Source organism: Scatophagus argus, chromosome 15 (assembly GCF_020382885.2).
Source record: "Scatophagus argus isolate fScaArg1 chromosome 15, fScaArg1.pri, whole genome shotgun sequence".
Taxonomy (NCBI): Eukaryota; Metazoa; Chordata; class Actinopteri; family Scatophagidae; genus Scatophagus; species Scatophagus argus.
Window position 1 is genome coordinate 18,963,989 of NC_058507.1, and position 15,116 is coordinate 18,979,104.

The following is a 15,116-nucleotide window of genomic DNA, read 5'->3' on the forward strand; positions in this document are numbered from 1 at the left end:
CATAATGATTTTGTTTTCCAGCTGCTCTATCTCACTCCCAGGTCACACAGGACTGCAAATCAGATGCATTTTCTGAGGTGTAGTGCAAAACCAGAAATCTGCTATCAACACAGTTAATTAAATATCAACACATACTGGGCCATAGGCACTTCCGATTGCCTGACAATTGCCACCCTAACTGAAAATGAAAGAGCCCTACACAAAATAAAATCACATGTATTCAAACAGGCCTGCTCATTCAGAATGCAAAATCATGCACGCCATAATTAATTTGCCATTAAGGCTGGATTGATGTCGCCTTCATGATGCAGACAACCAACCCATAATTGCCTCTGGTGTTGCATTCACAGCTTTGCCTCATTACTGAAACAGATGCTGATTTAGCAGAGCAGCTTCAGGTTGACAGGTGTGTGAAGTGTGTGTGTGTGTGTCTCCAAGTGGATCGTTCCGCTGCTGCTTCCCTACATGTGAAGTGCACTGCAGAAGGGAAACGAGGAGCTGTAAATACATCATAATAAGCAAGGGCATGTTCACGAGGAAAAAAAAAAAAACCTTTTTGCTGGAGCATCTTTTAATCGTAATGAACGGCACAGGCAGTAATTGGTACGTGAGGAGAACGAGGCTTAATAGCTTGGGAAAACAAACCATTTTGCTGAATTATTAAGTTGTACAACTGAATTATTTGCTTTCGGGCTGCTACGATTTTTCCTGTTTTTCAGTTTATTAGGGTAATTGTAACCCTCCTTCTGTGTTTTCTGAAAAACGCCTCATAACTCAAATGAACTGATACATCAAAAGAAGTTTATTCTTTTGACATTAAACCCCAGTCATATAAGTTTAATGGCAACATTAAGCTATGTTGAAAGAAACGATACAAACAAATGAAAAACTACAAAATACAATTTTTTCTACCACATTAGTTCAGTTCATTCTTCACATTAACGTCTCAGTCTATGATCTGCTGAAAAGCTGGTGTGTTTTCAGCAGCACACTGGCAGATTGTTGTTCTTTCACTGTAGGATAACAAATGTGGAAGACTTGCTGGTTCTGTTCAGTTCGGAGTTCAAAAATATGTCCTCACATCTTCTTTGCCCGTTTCTTGGGTCTTTGATTGAAGACCGGCGAGGTCCCCATCAAGGAGTCGGGCGAATGCGAAGCATAGCTGCCATCTGACGCCGCTCCTCCTGGAGAGGGCGCCATGGCTCCTCCTGACTCGCTCATGGTGGACATGGGTCCCCCCTCTTCGAACACATCTCCACCCAGGACACTGTGGTGATGGTGGTGGTGGTGGTGATGATGGCCGGCACCCTGGCCCTCCTCACCATCCTGAGGTTCCATTTTTACCTGTGGCCACAGCGGTGAGTTGTTGGCCCCACCTCCACCTTGTAAGAGAGTGAGTTTAGCAAAGGTAATTTTACACCACAAAACTAAATCTACCGTAAGCTGAACTTGCTGCTCGTGGACAGAAAAGTGCTACGTGTATTATTGTTCTTGAAAAAATTCACTGCGATCAGAATAAGATAAATATGGTGATAGCAAAGAAGAATCTCAAAAGTAGTGATAAAGTCATAAAACAAACTTGTATCACAAAGTAAATGAAAGATGAAATAATTAATGCACAATACGGCCCAGTTATGTACAGGCGCAGTCAATTTATCAGCGAGAGAAACACGATGCTGCGCTGTCAAAACCTAAACCACAGTTATCTACAGCAGGAAACTCTCAAAATCTTGTTTTTGTTTGATATTTAATACGTTTTGTTTGAATCTACTGACACAAATGTAATCTGCTCAAATGAAATTCCTATTTAGGACCCCATTTTATGATCAGTATTTTAGTATTTTTTAGTACTTTTAGTGTATTTTAGTACTTAGTATTTCAGTGTCTGCACTTATGAACATCACACAGGTAACGTTCAATAAGCAGTACACTAGAAAAACAGTCATATTTCTGTAATATCATCATATTATTCTGATAAACCACTTTATTAGAAGCAGTGAAAGAGACAGGGCTACAGACTAACTTTATCCACTAATAGCTGATGCTCCCTACTGAAGCAGCACTTAAATCAGCATTGCATACGCAACACATTCATATTTTTCCATCTTAACTCTAAGACCGATAAAAGGTTGGTAACAAATGGACAAAGCTGCATTTCATAACTTTTTAAAAGGGGGACTGCAGCATGTCGAAACTTGATATTATATTATGTATTTTTCACTTTCCTACTTTTTTATATGTATTACGTATTCACATTAGTCCTCCTCCCTTGTGATTTGGACTCCATCGCACAAAAACACTGAGGTGTTTTAGAGGAAGTTTTTCAAGTGTTCCATTAATAAAAAAAAAAAAAAAATCACACATCAAGCTCTTTGTTTTCTTCATTGGTCAGATTACCAATCAGTGATGAACTAAATATACTTTATCTCATTCCATTGCTGGTTATTCTAAATTTTGACCCTATGAATTTAAGTTTTATTACAAATTTATAAAGGGCTCCAAATATCAGTGAATCCCTATGGTGTACAGTGACGCTTGTGAGCATTTTGTACAATAGGACGTGTTATTAGGTTACAACATCTGAGCATAAAATCGATTTGGCGAGTTCACTTTTAACTCCTCCAAAATGGTGGCCAGTACGTCCATCACTGCGATTTTAATGATGAGAGTCCGTACACTTGAATTCTCTCTTGATGAATGTGGAGTATACACCTGAACAGGAATGCTAGCCTCACCTGATGTGTGAGGAGAATGGTCACCATCCAGGCCCGAAGTTAACCTCTCACCATGGGCCCCGAGGACCCCCATGGGCAGAGCTTGATCCCCTGACGCCAGGTCGGCCTCGGGCTCCTCGCTAACAGGGAAGGAGATATCACTCATGGGCTCCTCCTTAATCCTCGGGGGTTTGGCGTCTTCAAGAGCCTTCTCCGGGTTCACCAGTCTCTCGTACTCCTCTGACAGATCCTTACTCACCTGGAAGAGTGAGTCCAGGTTAGTTATTAGTCCTGTCTCACTGCTGAAGGCTGAAATATAAAGCAATGTGAGAACCAAGCCTAGATGATCTAATATTTTGAAACAATCTTGATCATACTATTACATAACAAGAAATACCCATAACCCAACACATTGTGAAAACAATAGCCTGCGTTGCCAGCCACAGACAGAAAGGATCAGCTCTTCAACCGTTTATCTTTAGAAGTCATGCTGGCACTGAACACAGGGAATCTCTCAGTTTGCTTTCAGTCTCACTTGCAAGCAGATTGTACACAACTTGCCACACGGTCCATTGTTTTTATGCACACAGTACTCCACATACACAATTCTTTATGATTAAGCATTGTTGTGGTGATACCACGGCAGCTTACAGAGAAAAACATTTTTCAAGCATTTTCTCATCACTGTGCCAAATGATATTATTTTCATTATCAATATATCATTTAATCTGTTGACCAACATAATATTACAGAGCTTATGGTCACATCTTCTGGTGTTTCCCCTCAGGAAACTGATTAGCTGGGTGGTAGGTGCAGTGCTGAGGCTGTCAAATAGCAGAACCCCATGAATAGTTATGACCCACTCTAACCTCACCTGCAGCATATAGCTGTGATAGTCCTTAATTCGCACTTGCCAGAAGCGCTGCAGGGCCAGTACGCTGCCGATGCCCACCTCATGGAACACTTGTTCCACCACATCTGGGAAGGGACTGGCTCCCTGCCGAGCCTCCCGGTCCACCGCCACCCGCAGGAGGCGGGTGATGCGCAAGTAATGCTCGTGGACCAGGTCCGTCAGGGTCTCCAGTACGCTCTCCTGTGCCGACTCAAAGCCAGAGTGGGCCAACACGGTGGCCACTGACTGATACAGGAGCTGCCTGCAGGAGGGCCAACTGAGCTCTGTGACAGGTTCGCCTTTACCCCTTATGATGGAGAAACCAGAGGAAATGAAAAGAAATGATGATTAGTTGGTAGACAGACTTATCTTATATCTGTGAAAAGCTGGATAATAGGTGTAAAATAAAACATAAGTATAACATCTAAACTGATAGACTGATAATTTAGATGATATCCTTGATATGGAACATGTTTCATCACAAGGATACAAGGAAGGGGGTGAAGCATATTGGCTCAGCTACACCGTCAGATTAACTTACTTATAGAAATCACTTTCAGGGTCACTGTGGCGGAGCTGGAAGGGCTGCCGTGGGGCTTTGCTGTCCGCAGGTAGCAGGTCATCTGGCATCACAGGTGGGGTGGGAGGACGCAGCGGCAGGTTGGTATCAGCATCCTCCAGCTTGCCACCACCCTCAGAGAATCCTGAGCTCTGACCCTGAGCCTGGGCTTGTGCTGCTGCCAAGAGAGCACGGAGGCGGCGGACATGCTGACACAGCTGCACTGTGTGAATGGTGAGGCTGCAGGGCTCTGAGGGGATGTCCAGCATTGTGGTGGGCCGTGGACGCTGAGCTGAGGGCTGGTGCAGGGGAGGGTCCTGCATCTCCACTGAGCGAAACTCACGTTGGAGCAAGTCAAAGGAGCTGCGACTGGGAGGAGCCCCTGCAGGTCCAGGGATCTCACCCCAATAACGCATCATGATGAGTGATCAAAGACACAAGTCTAATTCCAATTTGCATTCAATCTGAAAATTGGAAAGGTGGAGAGGATGTTAGAGTAAGCCTAAGAATCAAGGATGCAATAGATATAAACAACATCAGATTAAAAATAGTCTAGACTCTGATTTTTTACATTTAACTCAACACTTAATAACTCAAGGTTATTACAACTGTCTTTGGCTTGCCAAAATAAATAAAAGGGTGACGTTTGTGCTGATACATAGTGGCAACTAAACCTAAAACTTGTCGAGGGGAAATCACGCCAAATATTAGTCAACAGCTTTGAAATTTGTACTCAACTGTATGGTGGCAATCGTTCACAACTCACAGACAATGCTTTACGATAGGCTGCAACAGGGTACTTATCGTTTACTAATTCGGCATACATTTGACCAACCACCAACATAAAGAAAACATTAGCAATTATAGTTGGATCCCACTGTTGCTCATAGAAAGTGGGGATACCAAGGATTAAAAAAGTGGAAAAACTGGAAATACAATTAATTGCATTTGATGTATGCTGAATTGAAGGTTAAATTGCACTGATTCGTGTAAACTCTGAAATCAAGGTTTAACAGACGAATAGCAAGACAACACAGAACGTCAGGTGTCTGACTAGAATCTGGTACAGCATGAGCACACAAGAGAGAGCGTTTGTCATACAACGCTCATTCATGAAGGAGCAACACTTAAGCTACGAGTAAGCCAGCCAAGTGCAAGGCAAGCATGTGTAGCTAGTTAAATTATGTATTTTAATAAAAATTCGACCGTGACTCACATTAGACGGAAATTCATGAAACGCCCGTGAATACTTGGAACCAACAGCTCTTGAATCTTTTTGACGGAAGTTGCACTGGAACTCGTTGAAAAAAAAACCGCTTTGAAAAACCACTCGGGTGAACAGTTGAACAAGAGAGTTCCGCAATAAACCAACTATTTCACAGTAAAAATATATAAACTCTATTAACACATAATCGTGTTTTAAATGTTTTTCGACGACTTTTTGTTGAGCTTTATTTTTCAATTAATCGTTTATGAGAGGTTTTAGAGGTCTAGCACAGACTGTAAGAAGACGGAGATAACCCGGGCAAAATTTATAGTCACACCAAATAAACATGGCTGCCTCCCCGCCGTCAGAAGTGTGTGTGAGAAATACGGATGAAGAAATGAATTCTGCAATAGAAACGGACGATTGCTCGGTCACGAAGAATGGATGTGAACCCCAAAACAAAGACGTACTTAAAACTGAATCAGAAACAAAGGACATTTTTAAGAAACCGGCGCTTTTCGCAGCACCTTCCCTCACCAGCAAACGCAGCACAGTCGCTGCTACGTCTAAACCAACAGCGGCCGAAACAAAAGCTTTGCCAGAAAATAACAACGTTGACGTTGCAGACACTACTCGAGAAAATTCTGTAACTGATGTCAGTGAAAACAAAACTACCGAAAAAGGGAAAGAAGAGGGCAAAAAAGGCGCTAAAGACGCTTGTGTGGCTCCTGATAAATCCAAGACAGAAGCTAAACCCAGGGTGCTCCCTGTGAAAGGACCCCCGGCTGGTAAATTCCCCCCTATCCCTTATAAAGAGCCGCCCTGGGGTGGCAAGGCTCCAGATACCGCCTATGCTTTGGAAATCCTTAAAAACGGCACTATCGTGGACACGGTACCCCTCACACAGAAAAGTTACTTTGTGGTTGGACGTTTACCTGTGTGTGACGTCTCTTTGGAGCATCCGTCCATCTCCAGGTACCACGCAGTGATTCAGTACCGCAGAGAGGCTGGAGCGAGAGAGTGTGTCGGGGAGGAGATCGGGTTTTACATCCATGACCTGGGCAGCACACATGGTACTGTGGTTAACAAGAACAAGATTCCCCCGAAGACCTACATCAGATTACGTGTGGGACATGTCTTAAAGTTTGGCGGGAGCACGAGGCTTTTTATCCTGCAGGTAAATGATGATCATATGTAGCAACCAGGACCGTTCAAGTCATTTATAACCCATCTATGACCCTTGCAATCTTCCCACTGTGCTCAGAAAGTCTTACGTTCAAACCTTCAAAAGTTTCTCACCTACAGGTCCTCACAGTCAAGGCACATAGTTTTACACTGTATTTATGTTCTGTTGACAAAAGAGATTCACAAACCAACATTTTTTGCAAAGTCATTACCAAGTGCAAAATCATCTTAATATCTTGTGTGTAATATCTTCAAAGTTTGGAGTTTTGGCTGTACAAACAAGGGGTAGTTGGAAATACAGAAATTGTGGATGGACATGTTTCACATTTTAAGATATTTTTAATTAAATAATTCATTAAAAAATAAATGAAGTAATTTTCTGTTGCCCAGAAGCAACACTGTGTTAAATAAATCTCATAAAAAGCATGGATTATTAGTCAGTAGACAACAGCCATTTTCACTACACTGTCGGAATCCTAATTTTGTCAGCTTTGTTGTGTTTAAGGACCTACATGGCTGCTTCTGTGTGTATGAGCCAAATTAGTAGCTGCAGCAGGAACGTTTCTGAAGTTAATTATTTGATAATTAATTAAGTAATTCATCAAGCAAAAATGCCAGTCAGTCTCTGATTCCAGTTCATGTCTCTTCATCAAGTGTTTTGGGCAGGCAGACAAAGCAAGACACGATTCTTCGGTTCTGAGAACATTCTGGTGGACCTTTTGTACTTTTTCATTTTAGGGAGAAACCAGTGGTTTTATTTAAACTGAGAGGTGGCGCCCCCTGGTGGGGTACATAGCCATTACACCAGAATACAGAGCAAAACTAGATGCTGAGGAAAAAAAAACCCTTTTTAACAGCAGACGTTTTGACTTGTCAGCCAAACATGTAACAGATAACATTATTCATCTCTGCATTGCATTTCCACTGTGAAGAAAACTTAAGTATGATTTATTTGGGAGTGTTATTTAAAAAAAAAAGAGAAAGAAAAGAAACCATAGAGAGCTCTGAAGTCTGTAAAGCTATCACAATTCAGTTTGCAAGATTTTTGTCAGACAGCAGAATGACATGTAAAGGACTAGATTGACATATGCTTGACAGGGGGAAGGGGGAAACAGATGATTCTCTTTGTGCAAACACCTTCATGTGAAATCTAAAGGAGCCTGTGTTGCTCTCGACGTCACTGTCAGTATTGCAGTATCCAAGTTCTTGAAAATGTTATTTTATTAAAAATCCAACATGGCTCCTTACTTGTACAACATTGTTCATAACATCTTTTCATTTAATACTCTCACACATTTCTTTTTGCCCGTTTGCTGAATTTAAAGGGTCACTCCACTGATTTTACACATCTGTGGGCAGCACTACTACATGTTTATCGAAATGTTGTATGAAGCTGTAGTCTCCAGAGGGAGTTAAGTGAAATTTGACAAATTACCTCAAGGGAAGATGACACTTGAGTCCGGATCCTTTGGGGCTGAAGACAACTTTGAAAATGAGAAACAATCTGGAGGGAAACGGCAAGTTCTGACAAAGGACATGAAGTTGTGGAATAAAATACATATTGTTTCTGATCCTTTGTCTTTTTAAACAGTGCTAAACCAATGGAGTACTCTTTTAACGAGAAGTTGCTTAACATTCTTCTCCAAAACACAGAATTAATGGAAGTTTATTAATAAAATCCCCCAAAGTATTTTACATCATCTTCCCATTTTTCTTCTCTCAGGGTCCAGAGTTTGATGAGGAAGAGGAGTCTGAGCTAACGGTGACAGAGCTCAGGGAGCGAGCCCGGAAACAGAAGGAAGAGCTGGAGAGGCGGATGATGGGAGAAGGATCTGATGATGAGGAAGAGGCTATGGAGGGAGAGGAGGAGGAGGATGGCAAAATAAACAAGGGCCAGAGCAAACTGTCAAATGAAGACTCAGGCTGCTCATGGGGAATGGGTGAGACCTTCTGCTGGTTGTAGGATCACTCCACAGCATGTTGTGTAACCTGTGTTGTCATCCTGAGTGTGCCGTGTCAACTTTCTCTGAAGGCAAGTAACTAAAAAAAGTCCTTTAATCTCCCCCTGCAGCTGAGGAGGTTGTTCCAGAGGAAGACGAGAACGAGGAAAACCCTTTTTCAACAGAGTTCCACGAGGACCAGGAAGCTGCCTACCTGAAAGACCCAAAGAAGGCTTTACAGGGCTTCTATGACAGGGAAGGTGAGAAGACTTACTATTAATCCACAGATGTCTGGTTCTTCTGTTTTTGGGTTTCATTTCTTGACTTCGTTTGTCTTAGGAGAGGAGCTGGAGTTTGAGTATGAAGACAAAAGCCGTGGAAGCTGGCTTTGCAGAATAAAGTAAGTGACACGAAACCCCTGATTTGTGATCGTTAACTGACAAAATACATTCCCTCGTTTTGTGTGTGCAGAGTCACACAGTTGATGTTGATGCTGATGATCTGTCAGGCTTCCTGTGGACGATGCCATGGGCCGGCAGCTGGTTGCTGAGGTGACCCACACAGGGAAGAAGAAAGAAGCAGCCGTTCAGTGTTGCCTGGAGGCTTGTCGCATGCTGGAAGCCAGAGGGCTGCTGCGGCAGGAAGCAGGTGTGCACTCAGCTCCGGTGGCAATGTCTGAGAGTAGAACTACAAACCGCCATCTGGAGATCTTATAGCTTGTTGTCATCGATTATTGTAATAATGACTTCTCCCGTTACGCGTCTGATTTCTAGTGTCCCGTAAGCGCAAGAAGAAGAACTGGGAAGATGAGGATTACTACGACAGCGATGATGACACCTTCCTGGATCGGACCGGCACAGTGGAGAAGAAGAGGCAGGAGAGGATGAAGAAGGCGGGAAAGATTGAGGAGCGGCCTGACACCTATGAATCATTGGTAAAAATCTGCTACTGTTGATGCACATGACTTGGAAAATGACAATATTCTGACTCAGTACATCTTTATTATGAAACTACGTGCACGTTTTGTTCAGCTGGATGACATTGTTCTGAGAATCCACAAAGTCAGTTTCGTTTACTGAAGAGCCAAACACACATCACCATCGGTGTAGAGCCTGACACCATGTGGCTCTGTGGAGCTGTATTTAGGCAAAGCAGTGCTTGTTCTTCCTCTAGACCTCCTGCCTGGCAGCTCTAACATCAGCATCCTTTGACCAGTATATTCACTATCCCTCCTTTGAACATGTCCAAACCATCTCAACCTGACCTCTCTGACTTTATCTCTGAAGCATCTCACATGAGCTGTCCCTCTAATGTACTCATTCCTGATCCATCCTGGTCGCGCTCACAGAAAACCTTTAGCCTAGCACTACTCTTTCGCACAACCTCACTGTTTGGCTCGTCAGCTTGATACCTCTGTAGTTTCCACAACTCTGCACATCTCCCTTGTTCTTGAAAATCGGCACCAAAACACTCCTCCATTCCTCAGGAATCTAAGTTAGCAGGCTAATATTTACTAATTAGTACTCAACCAAAAGTACAGCTGAGGAAGATGGGAATATCATTAGTTTTGTAGGAATTGAATCATAATGTAATGGTGTAATGGGGAAATTAAAAATCTTGGTCATTGAATGTTAATGGAAAAGGCAAGGGGTGACATTATTACAATTCATCCTGAGGGGTGGATATGAATGTCTGTACAAGATTTCATGATGATCAGTTCAATAGCTTTTCGGTCAAAATGGCGCATGTAAACCTCATAACAACAGTGTTGGTATCAAAGTCAGAGGATGACAGATATCTGTACCACATGTCATGGCAGTCCATCCAGTAAATGTTGAGATGTTTCAAACTGCTTCAGAGTGGTGACCGGCTGACAAACATCACTGGTGCCCCACACTGTGACACCACAACCTCATAAACCTCACAAGAGGTGCCTGTGTCCATGGAAGAGATAGGAACACGTGTAAAAGCAGTTTCTTTCTGTAAGGTCTGTGGAATATTTGGTTTGTCCAGAAAAGAACCCAAGAATCAATTGCAGTTGGCTTTGGAAACAACTCTATGCTGGAAGGTGCATTTATGTAAACTACACTATGATGTTAAGCGTACTGTATGCTTCTGTGGTAACATCCATGTGTTTGATCCATGTAGGTGGCCAAACTGTCAGAGGTGGAGAAGGAGCTGGCAGAGACTCAGAAGAAGCTCAGTGCTGCGAGGGGAGGTGAATCATCATGGCCTTGGTGTTCACTGCTCTGACGCCACACTACCTATGGGTGCCTGTTCTCCTCGTTTTATTACACGTCTCATCTCCCCCCTTAGACTCCTCCGGCTCTTCTAGCGAGGACCCGCTGGACGCTTTCATGACTGCAGTGCGGACTGAAGCGGCGATGGACGGCGTGGAGCGCAGGAAGCTTCACGTGCATGTAGCCGACTTACGCAAGGAAGCTCAGAGGCTCCGCAAGCTGGTGGAGCTCACGCGGCCCGCCCAGATGCCCTCGCTGCTGCCGAGGTTAGACACAGAAACTTAGATTCCTGAAATATCAGCAACATATTGTGTTGAGGACAAAGGTACATTAATGTGCTTTGTAGCTTCTTTGAAACGTTTTCTGAAGTTAAAAATGTGATGGCATTTTTAATACATACAAAGCGACATTTAATACTTTGATGTGTTTTGGTGTGATAGTGGCAGCTCAGAGACAGAGAAACCCAAAAGAACTTTACCTCTGTTTGGAGCCATGAAGGGAGGAAGCAAATTCAAACTGAAGACCGGCACCATTGGGGTGGGTGTTGTTTCTCATGTTCGATAAGTCCAATCATCTGAGTGCATTTCTTTTCTGTTTTTTTTTCCAGCCTCTCTCTGTTTACTGATGTTTTCTTCTCTTACAGAAGTTGCCTCCTAAGCGTCCTAACTTGCCCGCAGAGCTCTTCAACATGAAAACACTTTCACCAGGTGGAGAAGAGGAGGAAGAGGTGGAGGAGGAGGAGGAGGAGGAGGAGGAGGAAGCAGAAGAGGCAGAAAAACATGAGGATAATGATGAGAAAGCAACACTTACGAAAATGAATGCTGACCCTGAAGAGTCCAGTGCATCAGTGTCTCAAGAGAGCACTTCCTCAGCGAGCCGAGGACGGCAAGCGGTGCAGTCCCAAGGGCCAAGAGGTAAAAAGACCGAACTCACTGAAGAACTGGAAGAATTTTTGTCATGTTGGCAAAGCGTGAGGAAAGAAAAATGGCTGGAAAATGCATCCTCTATGTTTTGGTTCAGCAGTTTTAACATGAGTTTCTTATGTCACTGGGTAGCAGCAGAACAAACACAGGCAAAAAATGTACCTGCAGTTATGTTAAAAAAAATAATCCCAATGACATTTATTTCATTAATTCTAGTTATTAAAATGAATTTTTATTGACAAAATATCTGTAAAAGTTCGATCAGTTTTTGCGTTTTAGGTGACTAGAGGTGCTTTCTTGTTGGACCGAAAATGCTAGAAAGATTTCACAAATGAAGAGACTGATAGAGACTGAATATTAATAGAACTTGCAGATCAGTGTGTATCCTAATTATTACACTGAATATTTCTTTTGGCATGACTTCATGTTAGAGCAAAGCCACAAGCAGAGGAGAGGCGAGGACTCAGCTGAAACAGTGGAGGAGGTCCCTCAGCAGGGCAGCAACAGCAAGGCTGCGGCCGCGTCCAGTCCAGGTGGGCCCTGTGTTTTACTGTTTCCAGTATACGTAGAGGGCCCCCCACCCCCCCTCAGGGGGGCGCCAAAGACCACAGAGGGGATGTGTGAGGCTTTGTCTTAATATCACACTTAATGGATAGTTAATTTAAAAAGAAATCTGGATATGAAACAATTTTAAAAATAAGTTATATGATTTACAATTTAATTAAGAGTTTGGTCTAGACCTGCTCTAATTGGAAAGTGTCATGAGATAACTTTTATTGTGAATTGGCGCTATATAAATAAACTGAATTGAATTGAACTGAATAGATTTTTTTTGTGCTCTCACTTAAATATCAGGCTGTTTAGCCACAGCTCTGTGACCTGCGCTCGCAGTCAGTTTCATCAGGTGGCTAACTAGCTCATCCTCGTTTGTCCTGCAGTGAGAGTTTTATGAATGAAAGAACATCGCTGAGAAAGTGACTCATCAGTATATATATATATATATATATATATATATATATATATATATATAGCTTCACTCATATACATGAAGGAGAAATGTTTTGGAACCACTGACTCTTATTATACCCATGTCTCTCTAGAGTCCAAAGCAGAAGGTGACAGAGAGCCACCAGCAGGGTCCAGTGCCAGAAAGAGTGTGAATAAGAAAGTGATGGGCCCCAGGAGGGTATGCACACAAACACACAGAGGAACTACTATCTCATTCCATTATGCAGAAAAGTGTTTTCAAATTTCCTCATGATTTGTCTCTTCAGCCACCAGTGAAGCTCTCAGGACAGTATCCAGAGGACGACCCTGATTATTGTGTGTGGATGCCTCCAGCAGGTAAACTACCTGACCTCATCTATTTGCACTGGACTCCAGGACTGACTGATCATGTCCTTAGGTCCTTGTCAAGCTGTGTAACCTTTACGCTATTGCTCCTTGTTCTGATAAGCAAAATTCTTTGTCTAAATCGGTAGACCTTTCTTCATAAATCCATTTTCAAATATAAATACAGGTAGGATCTAGGATTCAGATATGATTACAGTCTATGTAGCAGTGAACAGATAGCTCGGGTAGCTTGCATGTTCTTGGCCTGCTGAGCACAGGAATGAACAGGCTTTCATGTCCCATTTGTGCAGCTGAAATTGCGGCAACATTTTTATTTCACACTAAGGAATGCAGATCAAAGTCACTTACAGGCGATAAGATAAGCTGGAATGAACCGCCATTCTGAGCTTGTATTCGGGGTCAGAGCTAATTGCACGTCATTGTAGGATTGTTGTTAGTTTGATGAATGGTTGCACACAAGTCAGCAGTCGGGGTTTTTTGCTTTACTTATGGTTTACTGGGTGAATTTGTACGTAACCGTGTCTCCGTTTGATGCTAAATCTTGCCTTTCCTCACGCGCAGGTCAGACTGGAGATGGCCGCACAGCCTTAAACGACAAGTACGGCTACTGAGTTCTTGCGTCTCCACTGCACCCAGCTACTGGAGATAATACCTGCAGCACAAAGCCTTCTTAGTCCTGACCATTAACCCCCTCCACCAATCCCAGTTGCCCAGTGTGTGGTTCAACTCGGACAAGCCTGTGACAGAACAGGCAAAGTTAATAATGCTGCTCCTTATATCTTTTGGAAATATTTGTGTTCTCAGATAGCCATAAACAAAAATTCACATTGAACTGGCCCCCCTCCGTGCAGACACTGGGCAGTCAGCCTGCTGGCACTTTTCAGTCTGGACTATAATTGAGATGTGTAGCACTTAAATCTTGTTCTTTTATTCGAATTCCATATCATCCAAGCAGAAAGTAGAAAGGGGCCGAGCAGGAGCAGTAACTGATCTGAATTCAGCTTTCTACTCTTTGGCTGCTCCCCTTGCAGTTAAATCCACCTGACATCCAATCTGTATCCCTCCCCTGTTTGGCTTCAGTCAATCGCTGGCATAACCTTTTTTTTTTCCAAAGGAGAGTGTGTAGCAAGAAGGGAGAAAGAGGGAGAGTATTGAAGCAGCTTTTCTGACCATCTGGACACTTGGATGGCTTACTGGATGAAACGCAAGCTGATAATGACTCAAGCTAAGCGGAGTGTGTGTCTTGTGTCTACACAGAGACACACACACACACACACACAGCGTCCAACCTTCCCAAGTTCTCTTTTTAACAAGATTGTCTTTATGAGCGAGTCAGCTATTGGTGTGTGTTTGCCTAGAGCAGGATTCCTCGCGCTGTGAAATCCCACTCAGTGCTGCTCTGTTAGTTTACTGCCATACTTTCCACCCTCTTTCCTGTTTTTGTTTCTTAAATCACAAAATAAAGAAATGTAAACCTTATTTTGTTATATAAGTGTATAATAAAAATGTCTGTACATAACTTGGGAGTTGTTCTAAGCTTTTTATATTTGCTCTGCCCCTTATTTTCAAGTCAAACGTCCTCTCTGATGTACTCCTTCACATCCAGTCCAGCACTGACGTCAGAGTTTCTTTCCCTCTCTTTCATGCTGTCTCACTCACACAAAGAGTGTTTCTCAGGGTATGATCTGGCACAAAGAGGCCTGTGGTATTGGCTGTAGATCTTTGCTCTGATGTTCTGTGCTGTGACCTACTAATCAGTGTTAGAAAGCATTCAAACACGAGATGAGTCCACCTGGAAGATCCTTCTCGTGCACACTCTCACTCTATTCTGGGGGGGGTTGAGGGTTAATTGCTGCTTGACAAATTTTGTGAGATTACTGTGCCTCTTTCCTTAAATACCTATTAGGTATTTGAAAAGTGATGTACAAATTGAAAAGTAGGACAACCACGAGCTGACGAGCCAGCTTCAGTGCTCCTTGGCAGACAAAGGTGTTTTGATGACGGTCACAGAGAGAGCTGTCTAACATGTAGGTCACACTGGGATTGTCCAACCAGTTACTAAGGTTTTCCCTTGACTTTGTCACAGTTGCCACAACATATATT

General features: G+C 42.9%; 2 protein-coding genes across 2 annotated transcripts; one reads left to right on the top strand and one right to left on the bottom strand.

The window, feature by feature from the left end:
- Nucleotides 1–553: 553 nt before the first annotated feature.
- supt7l (SPT7 like, STAGA complex subunit gamma) lies at nucleotides 554–5,514 on the bottom strand. The gene is made up of 5 exons (XM_046412313.1): nucleotides 5,382–5,514; nucleotides 4,148–4,629; nucleotides 3,589–3,913; nucleotides 2,736–2,973; nucleotides 554–1,382 (listed from the first exon to the last, which is right to left on the bottom strand). The coding sequence occupies exons 2-5, from the start codon at nucleotides 4,582–4,584 to the stop codon at nucleotides 1,078–1,080; spliced, it is 1,305 nt and encodes a 434-aa protein (XP_046268269.1). The 5' UTR covers nucleotides 4,585–4,629; nucleotides 5,382–5,514; the 3' UTR covers nucleotides 554–1,077.
- A 160-nt stretch (nucleotides 5,515–5,674) lies between these two features.
- Nucleotides 5,675–14,532, top strand: LOC124071613 (solute carrier family 4 member 1 adaptor protein). The gene is made up of 14 exons (XM_046412312.1): nucleotides 5,675–6,549; nucleotides 8,281–8,497; nucleotides 8,629–8,757; nucleotides 8,837–8,897; nucleotides 9,006–9,145; nucleotides 9,271–9,431; nucleotides 10,646–10,715; nucleotides 10,814–11,003; nucleotides 11,178–11,274; nucleotides 11,381–11,651; nucleotides 12,092–12,193; nucleotides 12,761–12,846; nucleotides 12,935–13,004; nucleotides 13,575–14,532. The coding sequence occupies exons 1-14, from the start codon at nucleotides 5,719–5,721 to the stop codon at nucleotides 13,622–13,624; spliced, it is 2,475 nt and encodes an 824-aa protein (XP_046268268.1). The 5' UTR covers nucleotides 5,675–5,718; the 3' UTR covers nucleotides 13,625–14,532.
- Nucleotides 14,533–15,116: the final 584 nt, after the last annotated feature.